Below are 19,426 nucleotides of genomic sequence, written 5' to 3'. Positions count from 1 at the left end.
AAAGCATGTTTAATAGGAGTAATAATGATTACAATAACGATAGCGATAATATATGAAGGATAGACGGGTGAATTGTGGTGATAAGTAATACGCATTTAATAATTCATTGTTATAATGATTTCGATGAAGTCATTATTTAATTATTCGCACACTTGAATAGATTCGTTATTTGTCATTGCAAACTTCATTTGTTGAATCAATTCGCAAAATGAATTTAGATTCACACCTTAACTTTTGATTAACTCAGACTAACAACAGTAATATTTGGTATCTGGATGTTCCAAAGCCAAGGCTTTAAAAGCTCACCTCCTCGCGTTCTTTTATAAACCACTGAGTTGTGAAGTATCACTACAACTACTATTTCTAACAAGTTACAGTTGTGTTATGACATAACAACAAGCAGTAGCATGTTCATGCCATAGAAGTACTAATTTTGATATAAAAGCGGTCAATTCTTCCGGAATGACTCCCGTAATCTTTAAGACAATGCCTTCAACATCTAACCTTCAACCTTCAACCTTCAACACACAACAGGAACCAGTTCTTACTTTTCTTAAAACAAGAATTTAAAAGATATTTCAAGCAAATAATCCAAATTAGAAATAATTTATGAATTACTTTTTTCAAGTCAAGCTTATTGAAAATGAATGCAATCAATACTAATACTAATAGTTCCTCCAAAAATCAACCGACCCTTATCTGACTGAAAAGTTTTTCGAAAATTCCTGCATGCGATAAATTAAAGAGAAAAATCAAAAATTTGGGAAGGACGCCCAAAAAGTCTGATATGAGGGGGCTGTTTTTCAAAAATTATAACAAAATGGGTACCTGTTTCAGCCTTTCTTTTAGTTTCACTTTTTCCTTTCCAAGGACATAAGCAACATATCGATGTTCACGAGATCTACGGTTCAAAAAAGCCGCAAGCCAACCAAGGGCAGAAGTAAAGATTTTTTGCAGAAAACGTAAGCTTGCTATAAACTGCCCTTCTGAAAACCCCCAGATTAGAATTTCAATAAGCATCCAATATAAAACATTCAAAATATGAAATTTCCAAAATCAAATTTACAACTATTAAAAACAGAGTGAGACAGTGAAAAGTTGTACTAAACAGTTAAGATGAGACTGTAAAGTTTATTTGTTGGTTATTATAGTTGATCCTGGTTTTTCGGTTGATTCAATATCAGGCATGTATTTCGTCGCTGAGTTAATTTCCAGAGTTATTGGTCATCAGTGATATTAAAGTTATGAGTATGGAGAGAATAGTAAGCCATGTCATGTTTTGATTCTTTTATAAAGCCCTTGAATGATTTAAATGATGGTGATTTTCGTTATTTGACGTTGATAACCATTGTGTTTTACCATTTGGTACTAATATTGGCATTTGTTGTAATTCTTGTGATATGATTCATTCTTTTTCAATCCCGCAGTATTTTATTAAGATTTTACTATGTCACAGTAAAACTGCGCAACGGAAAAAGATTACAGAGCTGAACTCCAGGAGACATTAAAAATGCTGATTGTTAGAGACCGATTTATCCAACCAGCAGATTAGAAATTAACGGAGGAGCATACCAGACTTTGGTTCTTCACCGATTGATAATTCCATTACTGTTTTCTCTTGTTGGGGTAATTTCATCTCGTCCGAAACAGCTTTGATCATACGCCTTTCTTCATCAGTTTCAATTCGCTCAGCCGAATTGACAGCATCCAAAGTTTGAGCCAAATTAAGATCACGCTGCATAGCGGTATGCACCAGCTAAAATTACAATATCAGTATGGGTACATGTAAGGGACGCAATATGAATGAAAATGTATGCTTGCTCAGAACTTACAAAACTGATGCTAATATACCTCGCCAATTTCTAAAAAGATAAATTCCAGCGCATAATAAACTAACCTGAGCAGGATCCAATTTGTTAAAATCACCAGCTCCTGGTGTTACTTCTGGAACAAATGTTTCCAGTTGTTCATCCAGTACATCCTCTGATGGATCATATTGGAACATATAATAATCACCGGCTCTTTTGGCTGAAAATACGAAGTTAAGAAGTTTGGTTGTATTGACAGCTTCTGTGTAAAGCACCTAAGTTGGCTCTTCGTAAGATGTTTGTTGATTCTGAGATGGATACTTTCATCTCGCCTTTACTTCAAAAAATTTAAATAAAACTGAATATTACCAGAATGTTTAACAGCAAGAATGCATAACATTGACAACACTATAAATAAAAAGAGAAGGACCTAGCAATCGTTCCGAGAATAATGTTTAACAGATGTGTTTGGTTCAAAAAACTGGAGTGAAATTGAACTGGTTAATAAGTTAGCATGTATGTTAGATAAAAAAGATATGCTGTTAGAAGCATGATTATGTAAACAAAACGCCAAGCAACGTTTGCAGAGGGATTTCTTCAAAACAAACCAAACACTCGGTAATCAAAACGTTCACGCGCATCGCTCAGCCTATACCAAGGATTAGAATTCTTCGGATAATACGCCTCAGTTCCTGGACACACCAAACACAATGACAGTGGATTTGTAAAGAACGAACACTAGCAGAAAAACACAAAAATGAAATAGGTCGAATATTAAGTTTCATACCCTAACAAAAAGTACTCATATGACGCAACTTGCAAAGCTAACAACACCGTTGAGTTTAAAACAGATAAAAAGAGCAGCAGCAAATAGAGAGGAGTGCAGAAACTCCAAAATTACTGGATGAAGTTTTCCCAAGTTTCTATGTTACCACAAAACTTTTACTGAATGAAACACAAAGTTTCACTCAACTTGAAAAATTATGATGCTGATGAACAAATATACAATGCTGGAAATTTGACATCTGAATTCCAGAAACAAGAAAAAATCAACGAGACAAAAAAATAGCGATATCGCCATCCAAATATGAGAATAAAAAGGACAGAAGACTGAAACTTATAAACTGGAAACTTCGCAAAAATGTTAAATAAAAACGGCGCTTAAAAATTCAATTATAAAATCGGCAATTATTGAAATTCGAAGCTGGTCCTAGAAAAACAATTCGAGTCCTCGAGAACAGAAAAAAAAAACTTTAGTAAAAGAAGACAGGAATTCTATCATCCATCGCTAATCTGAAGTCGTTCATTCCAAAATCCAAAAATTTCGGGAATCTTTTAAGTCAAGAAATTACTACTTGATAAAAATATATACTGGAACAAACCCAGCATTCGAAAACATGATTTCTCCAAAGCTGAATCTGCCCCATTACAATGATGTTACATTTCGAAATCTCTAATCTTACTGATAATTACCGGCAGATTTGAAGACAAAAAAGCTAATAGAGATTTTCCATATTCAATCCAGAAAATTCAAGTAGAAACTGAAGAAAAACTCCAGGAAGATGGCATACCTTGGCCATATGTTTGTGGCACAAAAGTGCCAACTTTGCTGAGACGTTTTTCGTAGTCCTTACGAATTTGATCCGTGCGCACTTTGATATTTCTGAATTTCTGCTCTTGTTGTTTCTTCTGTTCTATCATTTCTCTCTCAATAAGCTGGTCTTGAAGAACTGCGCCACTGAAAAGAAAATTCAACTGGTTCAAGAAAGGTCTAATTTAAATTACAATTTGGATCATTAATTAAGGAGAAAAAATCATTTGATTTACTTATTACGAAATATTCTAGTGAATATTCCCAAATGTACTAGCATATTCGAGAATCATACAATACCGATTCATTAGTACGGCTACAGATCGGTACTCAACCACACAATGTTGGAAATACCATGAGTTAAAGACCCGAAGTTGTAACACTAATAAGCCAAACGCAAATGTGTCAAAGCCTATTTGAGTTTCCGATTTTTGCACCGCACATTCTTTGTCGAATTCTTGTTCTGAAAGAAAACCATATACTTTAGCAAAAATCAATTTGAAAACTTCGAACTCACAAATATGAACTTAATAACATACGTTCACTGGGTAAGTAATAGTTGCTTGTTCTTCCAGGAATTGTGCTTACACAAACAATGCTTAACAGCTGACGAATGCAACAAAGATTTGTTTCTATCAGTACGTGGACAAAAGCACATGCGAAAATCTGAAATCCAGAAAATTTAGCTTTAAAAAATCTACAGAAAAATAAAAATGTATTAACTACTTTAGAGTTCCTAATAAAGCAACAAAATTTCCAAATCTGTTTCAAATCAGAAATGTATAATAAAAAACCGATCTCAATAGATGACAACAGAACGAATGTAGCTGCGAACTTCGACGAAGCTGTGTTTCATCAAGTAAGCAATAAGAGAGCTACAACGTTAGCATATGCATAAAGTCCTTTATCATGCAAAGTACCTCACCACAAGGTATGAACACCGGAAATCGGGGATATTTCCAGATAGCAAGCAGCATTCAGTTATTAGCTGCAACGTTTAAACAAAAACGTTTCTAGATTCTATGCGTTTCTTAGATCGGGCAGCATGCTGATATATAGCGGTTACAGTCAAATCAAACATTTATTACGGGAATAATCCAACGTTTCTACATGCGTCTATAAACTATGAGAGGGATATTGCAGTGAGATAAGATCACCAGTCAGCTTCTTGTTGGGACAACTATGAGGGCATCATCCATATTAACAACAGTAAAAAATCGTCACGTCAGAGTCATAGATCTTAAGGTGGCTGAATGGGCTTGATCGATCCTTAACAGCTAAAAGCTTCATAAATTATTTGTAAGTTGCATCGTAATCCTATGTTTTGAGTTTTAGAACGAAGAAAAGGAGATAATACACATCTGATAATCTTAACAAATCTTATCCCTATACCTGAAGCTAGAAGGTAAGAAAGTAGGAGGTGGAAAAAAGTGAAAGCAGATAATGAAACAAAGAATTCTAAATATCTCTTCGTAACAATAAAAAGAAGCGAATTCTAAACCTACTCATCACAGTATCGAATATGATTGGAATCATAAATAAAAGTAAGATTTTTTGGACAGTAAGGGCAGTAAGACAGTAAGAAACTAAGATTTGTTGGGCAGTAAGATTTTGTAAAAGTAAGATTTTATTTCAAGATCCTTACCTCGCTAGCTAGAGCATTCCTGAGTGGTATCAGAAAGGAAGTGAATATATAAGGTAATAATGAGTGAGACCAGAATGGTGAGTAGAAAATGGAGGTAGCAGCTTATAATGGATAAACATGGCTCTTCTTGACGTGTTGTCAAATCTCAATAACATCAAGATCATGTCAGCCAAATCCTAAGTTATCCTGGTAAATCCAGAAATATGCCATCAAGTGTAGAAATAATCACCTGTAAGGCAAGTTTACAAAACATGACAAATACTGTGTAGTACAGAAGTAAGTTCCACCGTTTGAGGGTCTTGCGATAATCTTGCATAATATACAAATCTGCTCCTTGCCAAAGTATCCAAAACGCCAAAGTGATATAACCAAGGGCGAATAAAGATACTCCACCCAGACTGGCCACTAACACCGTTATAATAGTTATCCAGTGCCCGTACATAAAGATAATTATTTTCAAGAAATCGACAGAACTCCTGGAAAAAATTTTAAATCATGCTTCGAAGGTCAAACTGTTCAATGAATATATCGAAATCCAAGAAATTCAATAAAAAAAAGTTTTTGGAACAGAATACTGACTGCTGTTGAGCAATGAAATCATATGTTGGGTTGCTCCGTTTCAGATCAAAGCATTCGCTGTTAGCATAAATGGAGACATTGTCACCTGCTGGTGAACTGCTTTCATTTCGAAAAGCGTATTCCTGAAATGGATTAAATAGAGAAAAATTAAATACAGAATTTTTGAAAATTCAGAAATCTATACGAATAATATTTACCTGACAGGCAACCATTAAAAGGAGGAGGAAGTCGGCCACTGACTTCCTTGCATTTAACTCAAAGCGATAACTAGCCAAATCCAACCAAAATATCAAATTATCATTTTGTAGTGGATTGGATAACCACCGGCTCCATGGATAATCTGCAAAATCGTTGATTAAGAAGCAAAAAATGCATTCACTATTGGTATATTTTCAGAATTTCAAACAAATTTCGAGAATGAGAATGATGAGGTTGAAAAAAGCAACAAAAGAAAGAAATGAATATCATGAAACCGAAAAAAAAGACAAATCCACAACCAGTTAATGAAATTTAAATCAGAATTGAAAGAAAATCAGAATACATTACTGAAAAACTAAACTTCTTTTCCAGTATAAAATAAAGTAACGGAAACACATACCGAAACAGAGGGATGGTGGCAAGCCAACATAGAAGGCATACTGCATGGGAAATAGGACGGCTAAATAAAAAAGGAACACTGGCCATAAGCAACGGCAGGTTACACGAGAGCTTAATACGAAAACCATTAACCAAATAAGTAGAAGCGTAGCCAGTAAATCCATTCGCATCCATGCCACCACGACCATCATCGTCATTGACAACTTCAGTTTTTTAAACCTTACTAAATTTTGTATGAAAAAAAGAAAAGAACTTTCAAGACAAATCATCTCGCTGCTACTTAAACCCTCCCTGAAAGCAATACTACAGTTAAAAAAGGATAACCTACTGAGACAAGAAGTTGCAAACTTTTTCATATCATAGCCACAGAATTAGAAGGGAAATCTTTTGACTTTAGATTCTCAACAGTCATTTTTTTGAAATTATCGCTTTGAGAATAGAAACATCGGCTGCAAATTCCTAACGTCACGATTTCATTTCTTTTTTTTTAAGTTAGTGTAATGTCTCCCATAACTAATTACAGAAAGACAAGTTCACTGTTCTAAGAGCCCAGGGTAACCTATTTCGAAAAGAATATTTATACGTAAAAACCTATATGTGTATCCGCGTATATATAGGATAAAAATTTACATGTTGGTATTGCAGTTAAGATTTGTCAAAATAAAACAAGTACCTCTAAACCGAATTTATAGAATCCATAATTGAACAAAAACTTTATCATATCAACCAGATTATTATCCCAGTTGTTGGGATCTGCTTCCGGAAACACCAGTCCACGAGGTGGAACACTTGTCCCGGATATCAAACGTTTATGTTGCTGGTGATAGATAACAATCGCTTGTAATGTTATTGCTAATAAAGCAACGATTAAACCCTGCAAAAGAAATGATGAAAACGATTTAAAAACTGAAGTTAGTGACAAGAATTAGTTTGGATATACTGTACAAACTTTTGGAACTTAAATTATAATTCATAGTTATATGAAACTAAAAAAAATACTCATATAATCCAAAATTATATGAAACTAAAAAGAAAATCTCTTATAATCCATAATTATATGAAACTAAAAAAAATCTCCACTTACACCAATGTAATTTCCAAGAACGGGTGCTTTGCGAAAACCAAGCCAGTATGCCGTTGCACTTAAAGTATACTCGGATGAATTGCATATCAACTCTTTCGAATATACTGGTAGTGGTTTTTCCACTACAAAATGCATCTGTAAGTTTAGCAAATCTAATATTTCTTCAAGCGAAATATACATTTTACATAAACATGTCAATGTATTCTGTAAATCCGAAGAATATTCCAGCAAAGCAAGAAATTAACCTGATAAATCATTCTAATCGTGACAAATGCTGATATGAATATACATAACAACCGAAACAGAGTCGATGAGATTGCCGGAACACAAACAGCAATACTAGTAAAAATGATTAATGTTAAATTGAGGGCGCATATCTGCAAATATGTAAACTTTTAGTGGAAGGAAGAAATTCGAATTAAAAAATATTTTTCTATTTGAGCATCAAAAATCCAAACGGTGTGGTAAGAAAAGCATTTTCTATCTCCTAATTTCATCAACAAACCAAAAATCTTAGTAACAAGGACAAAGAAACCAAAAACTCGTCCCATATTCGTGAGTTACTCTTATTTGTAACTTTTCGGTAATAAAGCCGATAGGTTCCAGATAAACAATGAATTTACATCGTTGACAGCAACAATAACTAAGATGAACATGACAAGCTTGGCCACATGAGCTTCTGCAATGCTCCATAACACTTCCACCATACAGCTAGCGATATGCTTCACTTTGGCATAAAAATCCTTTTGTTCTGTAATAAGTAATCTACACACATGTATTTAAACTTTGGAATACTTACTGAAGTTCCTGAAAAACTTCATGGTTTATTATAATCCTTAGGAACAATGCTTTCTTTTGAGAGAGAGACTGAACCAAATTATTATCATATGACATCCCAACAACCCATTTAATGACTGCATATGTCAACAATGCTTAGATGAATACTACAAAACTGAAATGGACCCAGAATATTACCAAAGCAAAACGTGCCACAATTTGTCAACGAAATTATATTAGCATAAAATTAACGAAAATTGCTGCAAAACTTGAAGCAGAACAATGGAGAATTACAAGGAACTGTTCGAAACAATAAGTTAAAAATGTAATTTCAGCCCCATTTCCATGAATTTAAAATAAAAACACCGGTATTCCAAGAAACTAACAATTAACACCCACTACTCATTGCATGGAACCAATTCTGAGACGAATTACCTTTAACTAATTCATTAATTGTGAAATGTATTCAAGGGTGGAAAACAAACCTATCTTCACTTGCACGTGCTTTTATCATCTATTTCAAAATTGAGATCAAAATTAAGAAAACATTTTAATAAAGTACAAAAGCAAATAATCTTCCGAATTTGTATTTTTAAAATCAAGTCTACTAACATTTAAACTTTCAATTATTGGGATAAAACTATTTCGAAAAATGCAAGACAGTATAGAACATTCAATACAAAAATAAATTTTTTCCATCACTTAGGTAGAGAGATAGCGGCAAAGCTGATGAGGTAGAAAAACAGTATTGCAAGAGCTTTGCACATGTTTTCCTGTATGGCTTTTCTCACAAATATTGCAAATGTCTTTCTGATTGAGGATAATCGGCCCATAAACTCGATAACATATAGGGGAAAGCTTGGATAATTTGACTGACAGCAAAATTATAATCAAATTTAAGTCTCGTTGACTAAAAACAAGGAAACATGGAAAATTTGAACTATGAAAAACAGAGAATTAGTTTTTGGAAGATGAGCAACAAAATCCTGAGAAGTGCGGATGGATCAAAAAAGGAAGACTGCAACTGCATAGCTTAAATTGTAAGAAATGACCAGAAATATAATTCAAAAACGGAAGTGAGAAATTTTAATAAAACTGTTGGATTTAAATTCTAGAAGCTTGCCGAAATGATCATACATCGTTTTCTTTGGTTTGGAGTGACAGAGCTGATAACGCTATCAACATTCGAAGAAAAACAGAAATGCGCTGCTAGGATGTTGAATTGGATTAAACTGAACAAAGATCAGGGAATCCAAGAAACAAATTTCGTTTCTGTGGATCATGTTCAACAGCCGATGTCAAAAACATTCATAACGGTTTAACGAAATTTGAATAGCTTCATTGTAATTTCCTCAAATTTCGAGTAAGACCAGTAAAGATGTAAGCACGGACAATTAAACTTGGATCAGTTAGCAGCACGACATTGGGCTTATTATAGAGTTGGAAGAGTTTCGGAGAAGTTTCTAACAAAAAAGGAAAAAAAACTTAGAAGCTTAGAATTTCTGCATCCACTTGATTTGTTTTAGGAAAATACTTAAAACAACAATGCAATGCGGAGAAATATATGTAAAACATATTAAAGAAACTGTATTCAAAAAAACTTACCATCAGAAGTTGCTGCAGTTATACCGCTACCAGTTGCGTTCGGAATAGGCGCAACGAAAGGACACCATAGATCATAAAAGAATTTCAAATGCAACATGACCACTATGAAAAGTAAAATTGGTCCAATCAAATGAACTAACAAGGATCTGAAAATGAATATCTGAATACCATTGTATAAAGATGCTAGCAAAAGCATGAAATAACGACTGAATGATTCAAGACTAATAAAATTAAACGTACAACAGAATTATTTACTTGACTCTAAAACTAGAGTCAGATGCCAAGACAATCCTCACCCTCTATCTCCTTCTTGTCTGTAATTGATTAAGCCTATATCGTGATTCCAATCATCACTAAGTCCAGTTGCTTTCTGCCAGATCGACGGTATTGCAGGGAACTGATAACAATATAGAACTATTACCACAGCTAATGAGTATATCGTCAGGAATGTAAAGTAACTATACAAGAGACGTCGTAGACAGTCAAAGGAAAACTGAAAATGAGAAATCACGGCATTTCATGTCAAAATACATTTAGTTGACTGGTTTCTGAAAATTTAAATTAGAAACAGGATAACATAAGCTCCCTTAAGCGTTGTTTCCATAAAAAAAGAAAATAAATTGAACTAACTGGACCACGAATCATTAGATTTCATTTTCCACCTGCATAATTAATAAAGGATATTTCAGAAGTGATTATTAAGTACCGAGTATTAAAAAAGATTAAAAATCGACATTATTACTCAGCACTAAACTAACATGTCAAACATGGCACTATTTTTATACTTCCATCTATGCATATCGATTACTCCATGTGCAAAAAAAAACACATGACTATGAAATTTAATGTATGTAAATGATCGCCCTGCTTGCAAATCTTATTTTAAAAAACCTTATTTGAAAATCTTATCCGTTTAGAATACTAGACACCAAGTTTCAAATTTTTACTCCCAAAAAAGTAAGTGCTCAATTTGCATTGCAGCAATTTTTATGTCGACGAAAAAAAATGCATTGAAAATACGGATATACTGTGTTCAACCTTCTAACCAAACATTCAGTCATCTAACAGTATTTAAATGAATATATCCCTTTTGATTCTTCAGCTGCAAAGAAATTTCTTTTTAAGCAAGATTAATCAAAAGTGAATGGCAACATTTACTTTTTGAATTGAGAAAACTGGAATTACCTCTAAACGGAATGAAACTGAATTAATGATGTTAAAACTCAAACTGTTAAAAAAAAGAGAAACATACCAGTAGCAGGACAATTAGCACACTGAATGATATGAAAAAAGCGACAGTATACAGAACTGGTGGTGAATGGATTGAAATAACGAGCAGAACAAAACTGACAACAAAAATCCAGTATTTCGCTACAACTCTAACACCCACTGATGTACTCTGCAACAAGTAAACAAACAATCAAACCATTATCTTTCGCAAATAAAAAAATAAAATTTTCAGGTTTAATAAGCAACTTTTATTTCTAGATCCGTAAACCAGGCCTGAAAATTGCAAAACTGCTTCTATAGAAGAAAATCGAAATCCTAATAGAAGCCTATTTTAAAATCAGGTGATAAGGGATAGAAGCATTAAATGCAAAAAATCAAAGCATAAAAAATGCAGAGTGCCAAAAACCAGTAACAGTGTAGTAAGACACCCCATAGTGGAGGGTAAACGATGTAAGTCAGGAAAAGACAATCTGGAAACGTTAAAACTATTTGTCTCATATTTATCATCAAAATCTGTCGAATACATGCCTATATTATGCAAAAGAAGCTTCGAATTATGTAAGAATATGTGGTCCGGAATAAAAGTTAGGATATAACAAGTCAACCACCAAACTTACTCGAGATGATGTTGCCTCATTACCAGATATGCCGATGGGAACAGCTATTGAATAAATACCATACATTCGCTCTTGTTCATCAGCTCTAGCTGGACGGCCGTATTTTTCACGAAAATATACCCAAAGCAGCGCAAACAGCGGTAAGCTCAATAAACCCTAGAAGTAGATAAATTGCCTTAAGAAATCAAGAATGGTGAAATATAACGGGAAAAATATACATCTGAAGAAAAACCAACGAGAAAGGATACAACTTCTGACATGATGAGTTTTAATTTCGAAATCCATTATTTAAAAGTGTTAAAATCTCACCGATATGATGCAATAAAACCTTATTTAAATGGGTTCTGATTTTTTAATGATGGATCCTCCGCCAGATACTTCACTCATTATCATGATAAACTAGTGCTCACAAAGTCTAAATCATAACGTACTGCAGTACATTCAATTGCTGTGGGTCTCAAGCATTATTTATCAAACGATAATAAACATCGGTAGTCAAGCTGAACGTAAAAGCGGCTGCAGAAGTTAAAAATTATATAAATAACTAAATTTAAAAGTCCTCCGAAGAAAAATTTAAAATAAAACAACCTGAAATATCCATCAAATCTATAACGTATTAATCAGTGTCTGATTATAAAATGACCGCTAGCAGTAGACTTTACCTGCCCTTCTCACAAGTAAAAAAATTTTTTTTTTTCGCTTCTCTCCCCAACTTTATCTCGTCCCCTCTAAACAATCTGAAAGAAAAAACAAAAAATCCACCTCAGCTTCTACACTTAAAGCTAATTTATGCATAGATAAAACAGCAGCAAATTAAAAAGCAATCGGATCATGCATAAACAGTCTTTCCGCCGTTGTTTACTGCTACTGCTCTTTTGCTCCCTTTTTCACGTCCTTCTATGGAACTTCTGTTTTGCCGTCTGTCGTTTCTTCCCACACTGATTTTTGTATTTCTGTACAGGAACGCGTGCAGTGAATTTCTTCCATTCGTTAAATGACTCAACACTGCTTCACCCTTTCATTCCTCTCCAGGTATAACATTCACAGACAGTTGTTAGTAACTTATTTTATCACTTTTGACAAATTATCGACGTCCTTTAAATAGGATTCAAAGAAAATACATCAAATTTTTTTTCAAAAGTAAATGAAGTTCTACAAGCTGAAGAATATACAAAACACTCGACCGATCAAACAAAGAGCAAACCTTCGTCAAAAGAGTAATGAACGCTGCAGTTCGACTGGGTGCGAAAATGAAACCAGCAAGTTCTAAATAGCTTGACTGCGGTACTTCATTTTTGACATCCATGCTGCATACATACTGCACAACAAGTAGGAACTAAAATCGAAACTTAAATATCTGCAATGTTTAAATCATCATATTAAACTTGTTCTCTTAGAAATTTATTCACTGATAAAGTTATAATGAAGTGTTTAAGATGACGTCCTTAAAATATATTCAATTCTCAGGCATTCAAAACAAACATTAATGTGATATCAGCGGTAACAAAAATTACTTAAACCACAAAAAGAATAAAATACACTTCAACATATGCCGTGAGTGGTGGTGATGCTCGAAGTGCCATAGCGCGTGTGTTCTTGAAAACCAAAACGGTACAAACTTCTACTAAAAGTACGAGACCAAATACTGAGTGGTACAAAAGTGCCCACAACTGGAAAAATGATTTAAATAGTGATATTATGAAATGTGTATTCTGAATGATAACTGGATATTCCAGACTTGGGTATATGCACAAGGCAGTTCCTCATAAGCTTTCAATCAGAGATTGCATTATAAAGCTTTTGACTGGTTTCTCGATTATATCTGTTGAACAAGTTTCCAGTTGATTAAACTGCATGCTCAAATTATAATCGGATTGACATTAAAACGAGTTATATTGGGTCACACTTGAAGATATATCTAATAATACCTCCCAATAAAAAATGAATGAAATTCACTAAAAAATCAATATATCTAAGGAAGGTAATCACTCATGACTTCTTGTTATGGGAAAAACAAGAGCTGAATTCATGTATTACCGTCATAGTCGTTAGTGAAAAAATATGGAGGTGATGGGAAATGAAAGTTAGTGCAGCACTGAATCCTTGAGATATTGTTTCATATCCTCTCAGTTCTGGAAAATTTGACTTAAATTTAAATCGGGAGTTCAAATCCAATATTAATTATGGAGTTTTTAGATTAAGAAAATTCATATTTTTTACGTGAGGTGTCATTTGGATAAAACTGAGATGAAGCAAATATGAAAACAAAATATGTAGTAAATTACCAACAAAAACAGTGGGCATATCCTGATGATCAGCATGACAAAGGTTAGCTTGATGTAGATTTCCGACATAGTGAGGATTGGCGTCATCTGCAAGGAGCTGCAAAAGAAAAACTGTTTGGCGTAATACAAACGGGAACTTGGATTTGAAATACATGATTTGACAGAATGGAAGCAAACAAATACGATTCAATCCAGATAGAAATGTTGAAGGGTGCGATTGCAAATGATCAGCAGTAAATGCTTTCGATGAAACAGGAAGAAGTCAAATCCAACAAGCAATACGCATATTAAAAAAGAAGTAAAAATATGTAAATCAAAGACAGACTGGGAGATGCTCAAGCAAACAAAAGCACATATTAAATGGGAATTAAATTTTGAATTTTGAACTGAAACAATTAGTTACATATTATGGGTTGCTAAATCATCACAGCACTTTCCCCACGCAACATTCCTCTTTTCCTGAAGCTGCATTTTCGTCTTTTCATTATCCACATCAGCATCTACTCCTTGAAATGATCTGTACCTTGGCATGACTACATTCTACAAAGCGATTCAAAAATATTGAGATATATCCGGAAGTAAGCAAAAAAAATATCATAAACTCTGAAATTCAGACTCTCTTCTGTTGCCTACTAACATTTAACACTAATTTTCAAATAGGAACAAAGAGAATAAGTAGCACCGGAAAGGAGAGAAAAATGAAAACAAACCTACTTTACAATTAAACCAGTGATACTCAGTAATGGAAAAACCAATAAAAAAATCAGTAAAGAAAACTGAAGAAATCGACGGAAAATTCAAAAAATCGAGAAATAAATAAAAGTGTATGCATAGTTGAACATCATCGAGAAAACTCTGGATACAACAGTTAGAACCAACCCTTACTTCTCTGTGCATAATGCTTCCAGTGCCTTCACAAGCCCTATATTCACGATGAATTCCACATTTTGTTAAACCATACTGCATAATCAAAAGGTGATATAAAACTAGTACAGCTATTATATTGGTAAATGATGTCCAATAATCAAGTGAAATGATACTCAGCGACCACCAAGCATTGCAATCCGTATATAAAACTGGAACAAAACCAAACAAACTGCAATAAATAGCAGTTAAAAATGTTTAAATCTGAAAATATATTCGAGAGTACTCAAAAAACTTTGAAGTGAACTGAACAAACTTTGCTGTAAATAATACGGTTTAAGGCATTAATCTCAGTCTTTATATCTCAGTCTGTGGTTTGCATCCCAGTGTGTTGAAACTTTTTTCTAATAAAGACGAATGGGTAAAGTAATCAGAAGATGACTGCCACCGTGTAGAAATGAAATTTATACAGTCGAACAAACAAACTCGGTTTTGATAAGAAACATATAAAAATCATACCGAGCAAAAAATGACTGTCCAGGTAAGATGATTTGAAAGAATGGTATTTGATACATATAAAGCAGCAGGAAGTGTAGTGCGCAATAGCAGATGACTAGACGTTTAAGCCTATTGAAAATATATCGGTGAAGAGGTTTGTGCAATGCCCACCACGTTGCGACAAACAGAAATGTAATGAAATAAACGGAGCTGAGAATACATGGCTAAAAATAATTAATAAAAATGAATAAGCCCTTCTGGGAAGAAACCCCTGGTTTAAACTTTATTAAATTTGAATCTGGCTAAGATTCAGAATTAAAACTAAATTACCAAAACTAAATCACAAAACATTTCAATTACCTGAAAAATGCCGACTAAACCGACAGCCAAGATTACTAAAACATCTGAGAGCTTTTTGAGAAACAAAACCATTGCTTTAGTGATGCTTGTTTTCTCGGACTCAATAATGCTGAAATGAAGAAAAAATTAAACGTTTACTATGACTCTACCAATATGCGATAGATCAAAACACCTAAACCTCAAAATACATCGAAAAAATGTAACGGAGCAGAGCAGAAGTATTACCTTGAACTTTCCCGTACTGCTTGCACGTTAGTGATACGAGTGCTACTTCTGGAATCATTACTCCGATGAATAAGGAGGCAACAAACAGTAGTTGCTAGAGAAGCTGAAAATGCCAGGAACTCAGGAAGAACTACACGTATTGTGTCGAAGCCAGAATAACGTTTGATTCTGAAAAGTAATGTTTCCTTGCCATTTTAACAAGCATTTTTGGTCCCACAGTGCACCATTCCATAAAGAAGATACTCATCCAGCAGTTAAAACCACTAATGGAATTCTCTTAAATCATACAGTTAATACAAAAAATACTGTATAAACATAATAAATGCGATTCTGGCTGGTCGGCAAAAATTATATGCTTACTTAAGGAACAAGATCTCTTATCCAGAACATTTTTCATTGCATCAAATTGCTAAGATACCTAATGAACTTATTACGATCCATAGGAATCGAACATTTTGATATGGCTCTTTTTCAGAACTACCACCCAGTGTCACTGTGAATACAGAATAGTGATGGACCATGCAAATACTTATTTTCGCTTTAAAACATAAATCAGTGGGGTAATGGAATATCAAATGAGGTTTAACCCCCAACAGAATCCTCTAGGAATAAACGCCAACATCACTGATGTGTAATGTGTGGCTAGCAAATAAGATATTTTCTTTGCGCATTAACAATGCACTATTAATCAATTAATCAATATACCTAATTAATCCAATTTGTCGTAACCAAAAGTTCCAAACTGATATATTGCATGTTTTCGAATACTCGTCAATATTTGGTTGGAAAAACGATTCATAAATCTGATAGCTCAAGTGAACAACGGAAGCAAGGGATGCTGTTACCAAGATGGAAATAAAATAAACACGATGCGCTCGTTGAACTGGTGCCGATGACAACAATGGTCCCAGATGCGGACCAATTAAGGCGAAAATAACGTACGCGATAGAGATAAAGCTTGGTCGAATTAATGCGCCTGGAAATAATACAAAAAGACTACCTAATAAGCAGTAATTCATATCATATGTAATAATTATACAATTATTAGAAAATATGCAAAACAAGGGAACGATTCAATTATTCAACTTCCTGCTTCAAAATCAAATTATAATGAAGTTCTCATATAATCTTAAAACAAACCAGTAAGTAATGCTATCGGAAGAACAAATCGATATAAGGACGTTTCTAGCAAAATATAAGCCATATTTAACTCTGACAGTCAGTTAAGGTTATCTTTGCATTGCACTCTCTTCTTATCGTGTTCACCTGAAATATTTCTTTTTCAGGAAAAAAAAAGAGAACGTACCAACTGGAAATACAGTGCAAGTAGCAATGTATTAAAATATGGGATATGAGGAAAAAATAATCAAAAGCGCCTTGAAAAGAATCGAACAAAGTAAAGCATGTGACGGAAAAATTTAATGACTAATTCAGTAAGTGAAATGATTCAGCTAAGAAGGACTACGGAACAGACGGATTCATCCAACAAACCTATATTCGCGTCCAATTTTCGGTAAAATACTTCGAAATAGTTAAGACGTGAGAACACCTAAAACTGAAATTCTCAAGACTCAAATATAAGTATCCCACGAAAATTCAATGAAATAAATAAAAATTGGGAGTTGAAGATCTTTTCGTAAAGCTAATTATAAAAGAAAGAATTTAGTTACGAAATGCAACCACGAAACAACAATCAACGATTAAATTAATCTACCCTACAAGAACAGGACGAGAGAACTACAGAATAATGGGAAACGTCAAGGAAAAAAAAGTGGATATCGAAAGTGAAGACACCAACTTTGTTGACGTGCGACCATGCTTTTTTGGATGCGAAGACTTCCTACAACTAATTTGTAGAAAGGTGATTATCTCTAGACGACCGATTATTCAGATTAAACAAAGGACTGCAAGGAACACACACTAACGGGAGGGACTGAATACACACAATGCAATGAATGCACCATTATACACCAAATAAATGACTACTCGAAGAAGCTGATGATCAATAAAGCGCCGCTAGCGAGCAACTATTGTTTGCATAGGTCTCCACAACTCCTGCAGCAGTGAGTCTTCAAACTTTTGGGCACGTGTACCGACATGGAAGACCAGATGGGAGGTTGCAGAAGCTGATAGCAGTGAAAAAAGTTTCAAAGGCATAAACTCCCGGAAACAAGTGGATTATTTTGTTCCTCGTGTATCCACATGTGCGGCAAATTTCTCTAAACCTTTTATTTAAGCAAAATGGCGGGCTTTAAGCTTCATAGAAATGCAATTATGTGCCATGATACCAGTAGAAATGACAAGCTTTGTAACCATTGTGACTAAAGATTGGGAAGTAATTGCGATACTCGTATTTACTTACTGAAAACGGTTCAAAAACCAGCACGTAGCCAAAATTATGAAATTTGAGGTGACTTTGACTGGAAGAAAACATAACGTTGATCGGGAAGCGAATTGAACCGTACTTCGTATCGTTTATGGGCTTTCGTCGATATGCCCCATTCAGTTCTTAATCCGCCTTCCTGTTAGAATTATCTGTATACGATTAGAGTCCCAACTTCTATGGTCAAGATTCAGACTTTCTACTTGAATAGGGTTTGTCTCAAGCAAAATGTAGAACTTTCTCAAAGATGGCAGAAGAGTGCTGAACGACATTTGCAAACAGTTCACTTCCATTTGCTTAATTCCCTGCTCGAAGGGGAAACACTCTAAGTGGCTTAATGAGTGAAAGCATGGACTAAATGAAAGATGACAAAACACAAATACTCCCTGATATTTGAATTTAAAAAAAACAATTGATGAATGTTATGTTTAGTACAGGACGGCAGAAGCATACAAAGTATAGCCTCGGAATGAAATTGAAGCAAAATATACGTGACTGCTGCGCTAAATATTAACGAAACATGATATAAAATGAACTTTAAGCAACACATGATAACTTCGTATGGAAAATTTGTAATGCACATGTGGAGAACTGGGTTGTATTGCGGTTATCAGTAGTTTGAAATATGCTGGTCACAATTATTAACTGTACAATGTAAAGTCAATGAAAAACAAAAAAAAAACTTCACGCAAAGACTTTACTAAATACACTATATACAAAACAGCCAATAAAATATCCCAAGGTGGTCGTAATAAGTTTCTCTTGTCACATGCCAATTCCAGACAAATCGGTGCATGTTCTGTCGTAGTGTGATGGACATCAGTGAAAAAAAAATGCGCAACTACTACAAATAAGCTCGTTACCACGAAACGACGACTGCTTTATATCAACAATAATAAATACTCATATAAATACAAAAGAAAAATCGAAAAACTCCCGATCAAAAAACTTTGGGTAAACAAAAACATCAGTAAATAAATCCTAAATTTCTTCGTTTTCTCGTAGTAACATTTTCGATCAAACAGTACACATCTCAATTATACCATACAGTCCGAACTTTCAATGAGAATGACAATCAAGAATGATCGAAAACGCCAGAGTTCCTCAGTATAACAAGTATGGTAGCAGCGGCAACAACCATTAAACAAACAACAATGATAATAGTCCATTTTGCATTCTTCACACAAATTCGACGCTGAACGCGTCGTGCTGTCCATTGGAAGGTTTGAGACTTCAAAAAAGAAATTTTACAAACCAGATAATTTAATTGGTTTTAAA

At 34.1% G+C, this 19,426-nt stretch overlaps 1 protein-coding gene across 3 annotated transcripts in view; it reads right to left on the bottom strand.

Annotated features, from left to right (window-relative positions):
• LOAG_17187 (FAM38A protein) overlaps positions 1-17,037 on the bottom strand; it is a gene marked incomplete at its 3' end in the record, with an annotated part of 24,622 nt that extends 7,585 nt beyond the window's left edge. For all 3 annotated transcript variants that reach the window (XM_020449848.1, XM_020449849.1, XM_020449850.1), the window contains exons 1-28: positions 16,906-17,037; positions 16,471-16,741; positions 15,766-15,933; positions 15,541-15,649; positions 15,202-15,404; positions 14,704-14,914; positions 13,819-13,915; positions 13,571-13,665; positions 13,075-13,203; positions 12,738-12,869; positions 11,534-11,689; positions 10,939-11,085; positions 9,983-10,179; positions 9,687-9,832; positions 7,928-8,055; positions 7,550-7,681; positions 7,305-7,439; positions 6,894-7,094; positions 6,222-6,423; positions 5,821-5,963; positions 5,624-5,745; positions 5,274-5,520; positions 3,939-4,065; positions 3,700-3,862; positions 3,380-3,546; positions 1,898-2,028; positions 1,573-1,756; positions 829-986 (exon numbers count right to left, since the gene is read on the bottom strand). In XM_020449848.1, coding sequence (XP_020306557.1) covers positions 829-986; positions 1,573-1,756; positions 1,898-2,028; positions 3,380-3,546; positions 3,700-3,862; positions 3,939-4,065; positions 5,274-5,520; positions 5,624-5,745; positions 5,821-5,963; positions 6,222-6,423; positions 6,894-7,094; positions 7,305-7,439; positions 7,550-7,681; positions 7,928-8,055; positions 9,687-9,832; positions 9,983-10,179; positions 10,939-11,085; positions 11,534-11,689; positions 12,738-12,869; positions 13,075-13,203; positions 13,571-13,665; positions 13,819-13,915; positions 14,704-14,914; positions 15,202-15,404; positions 15,541-15,649; positions 15,766-15,933; positions 16,471-16,741; positions 16,906-16,969 — 4,365 coding nt within the window. In that variant the 5' untranslated portion in view covers positions 16,970-17,037. The remainder of the gene's footprint in view (positions 1-828; positions 987-1,572; positions 1,757-1,897; positions 2,029-3,379; positions 3,547-3,699; positions 3,863-3,938; positions 4,066-5,273; positions 5,521-5,623; positions 5,746-5,820; positions 5,964-6,221; positions 6,424-6,893; positions 7,095-7,304; positions 7,440-7,549; positions 7,682-7,927; positions 8,056-9,686; positions 9,833-9,982; positions 10,180-10,938; positions 11,086-11,533; positions 11,690-12,737; positions 12,870-13,074; positions 13,204-13,570; positions 13,666-13,818; positions 13,916-14,703; positions 14,915-15,201; positions 15,405-15,540; positions 15,650-15,765; positions 15,934-16,470; positions 16,742-16,905) is intronic.
• Between the last annotated feature and the right edge of the window lie 2,389 nt (positions 17,038-19,426).

This window comes from Loa loa (genome assembly GCF_000183805.2).
Source record: "Loa loa unplaced genomic scaffold supercont3.48, whole genome shotgun sequence".
Classification (NCBI taxonomy): domain Eukaryota; kingdom Metazoa; phylum Nematoda; class Chromadorea; order Rhabditida; family Onchocercidae; genus Loa; species Loa loa.
This window is presented reverse-complemented; position numbering and strand designations above follow the sequence as displayed.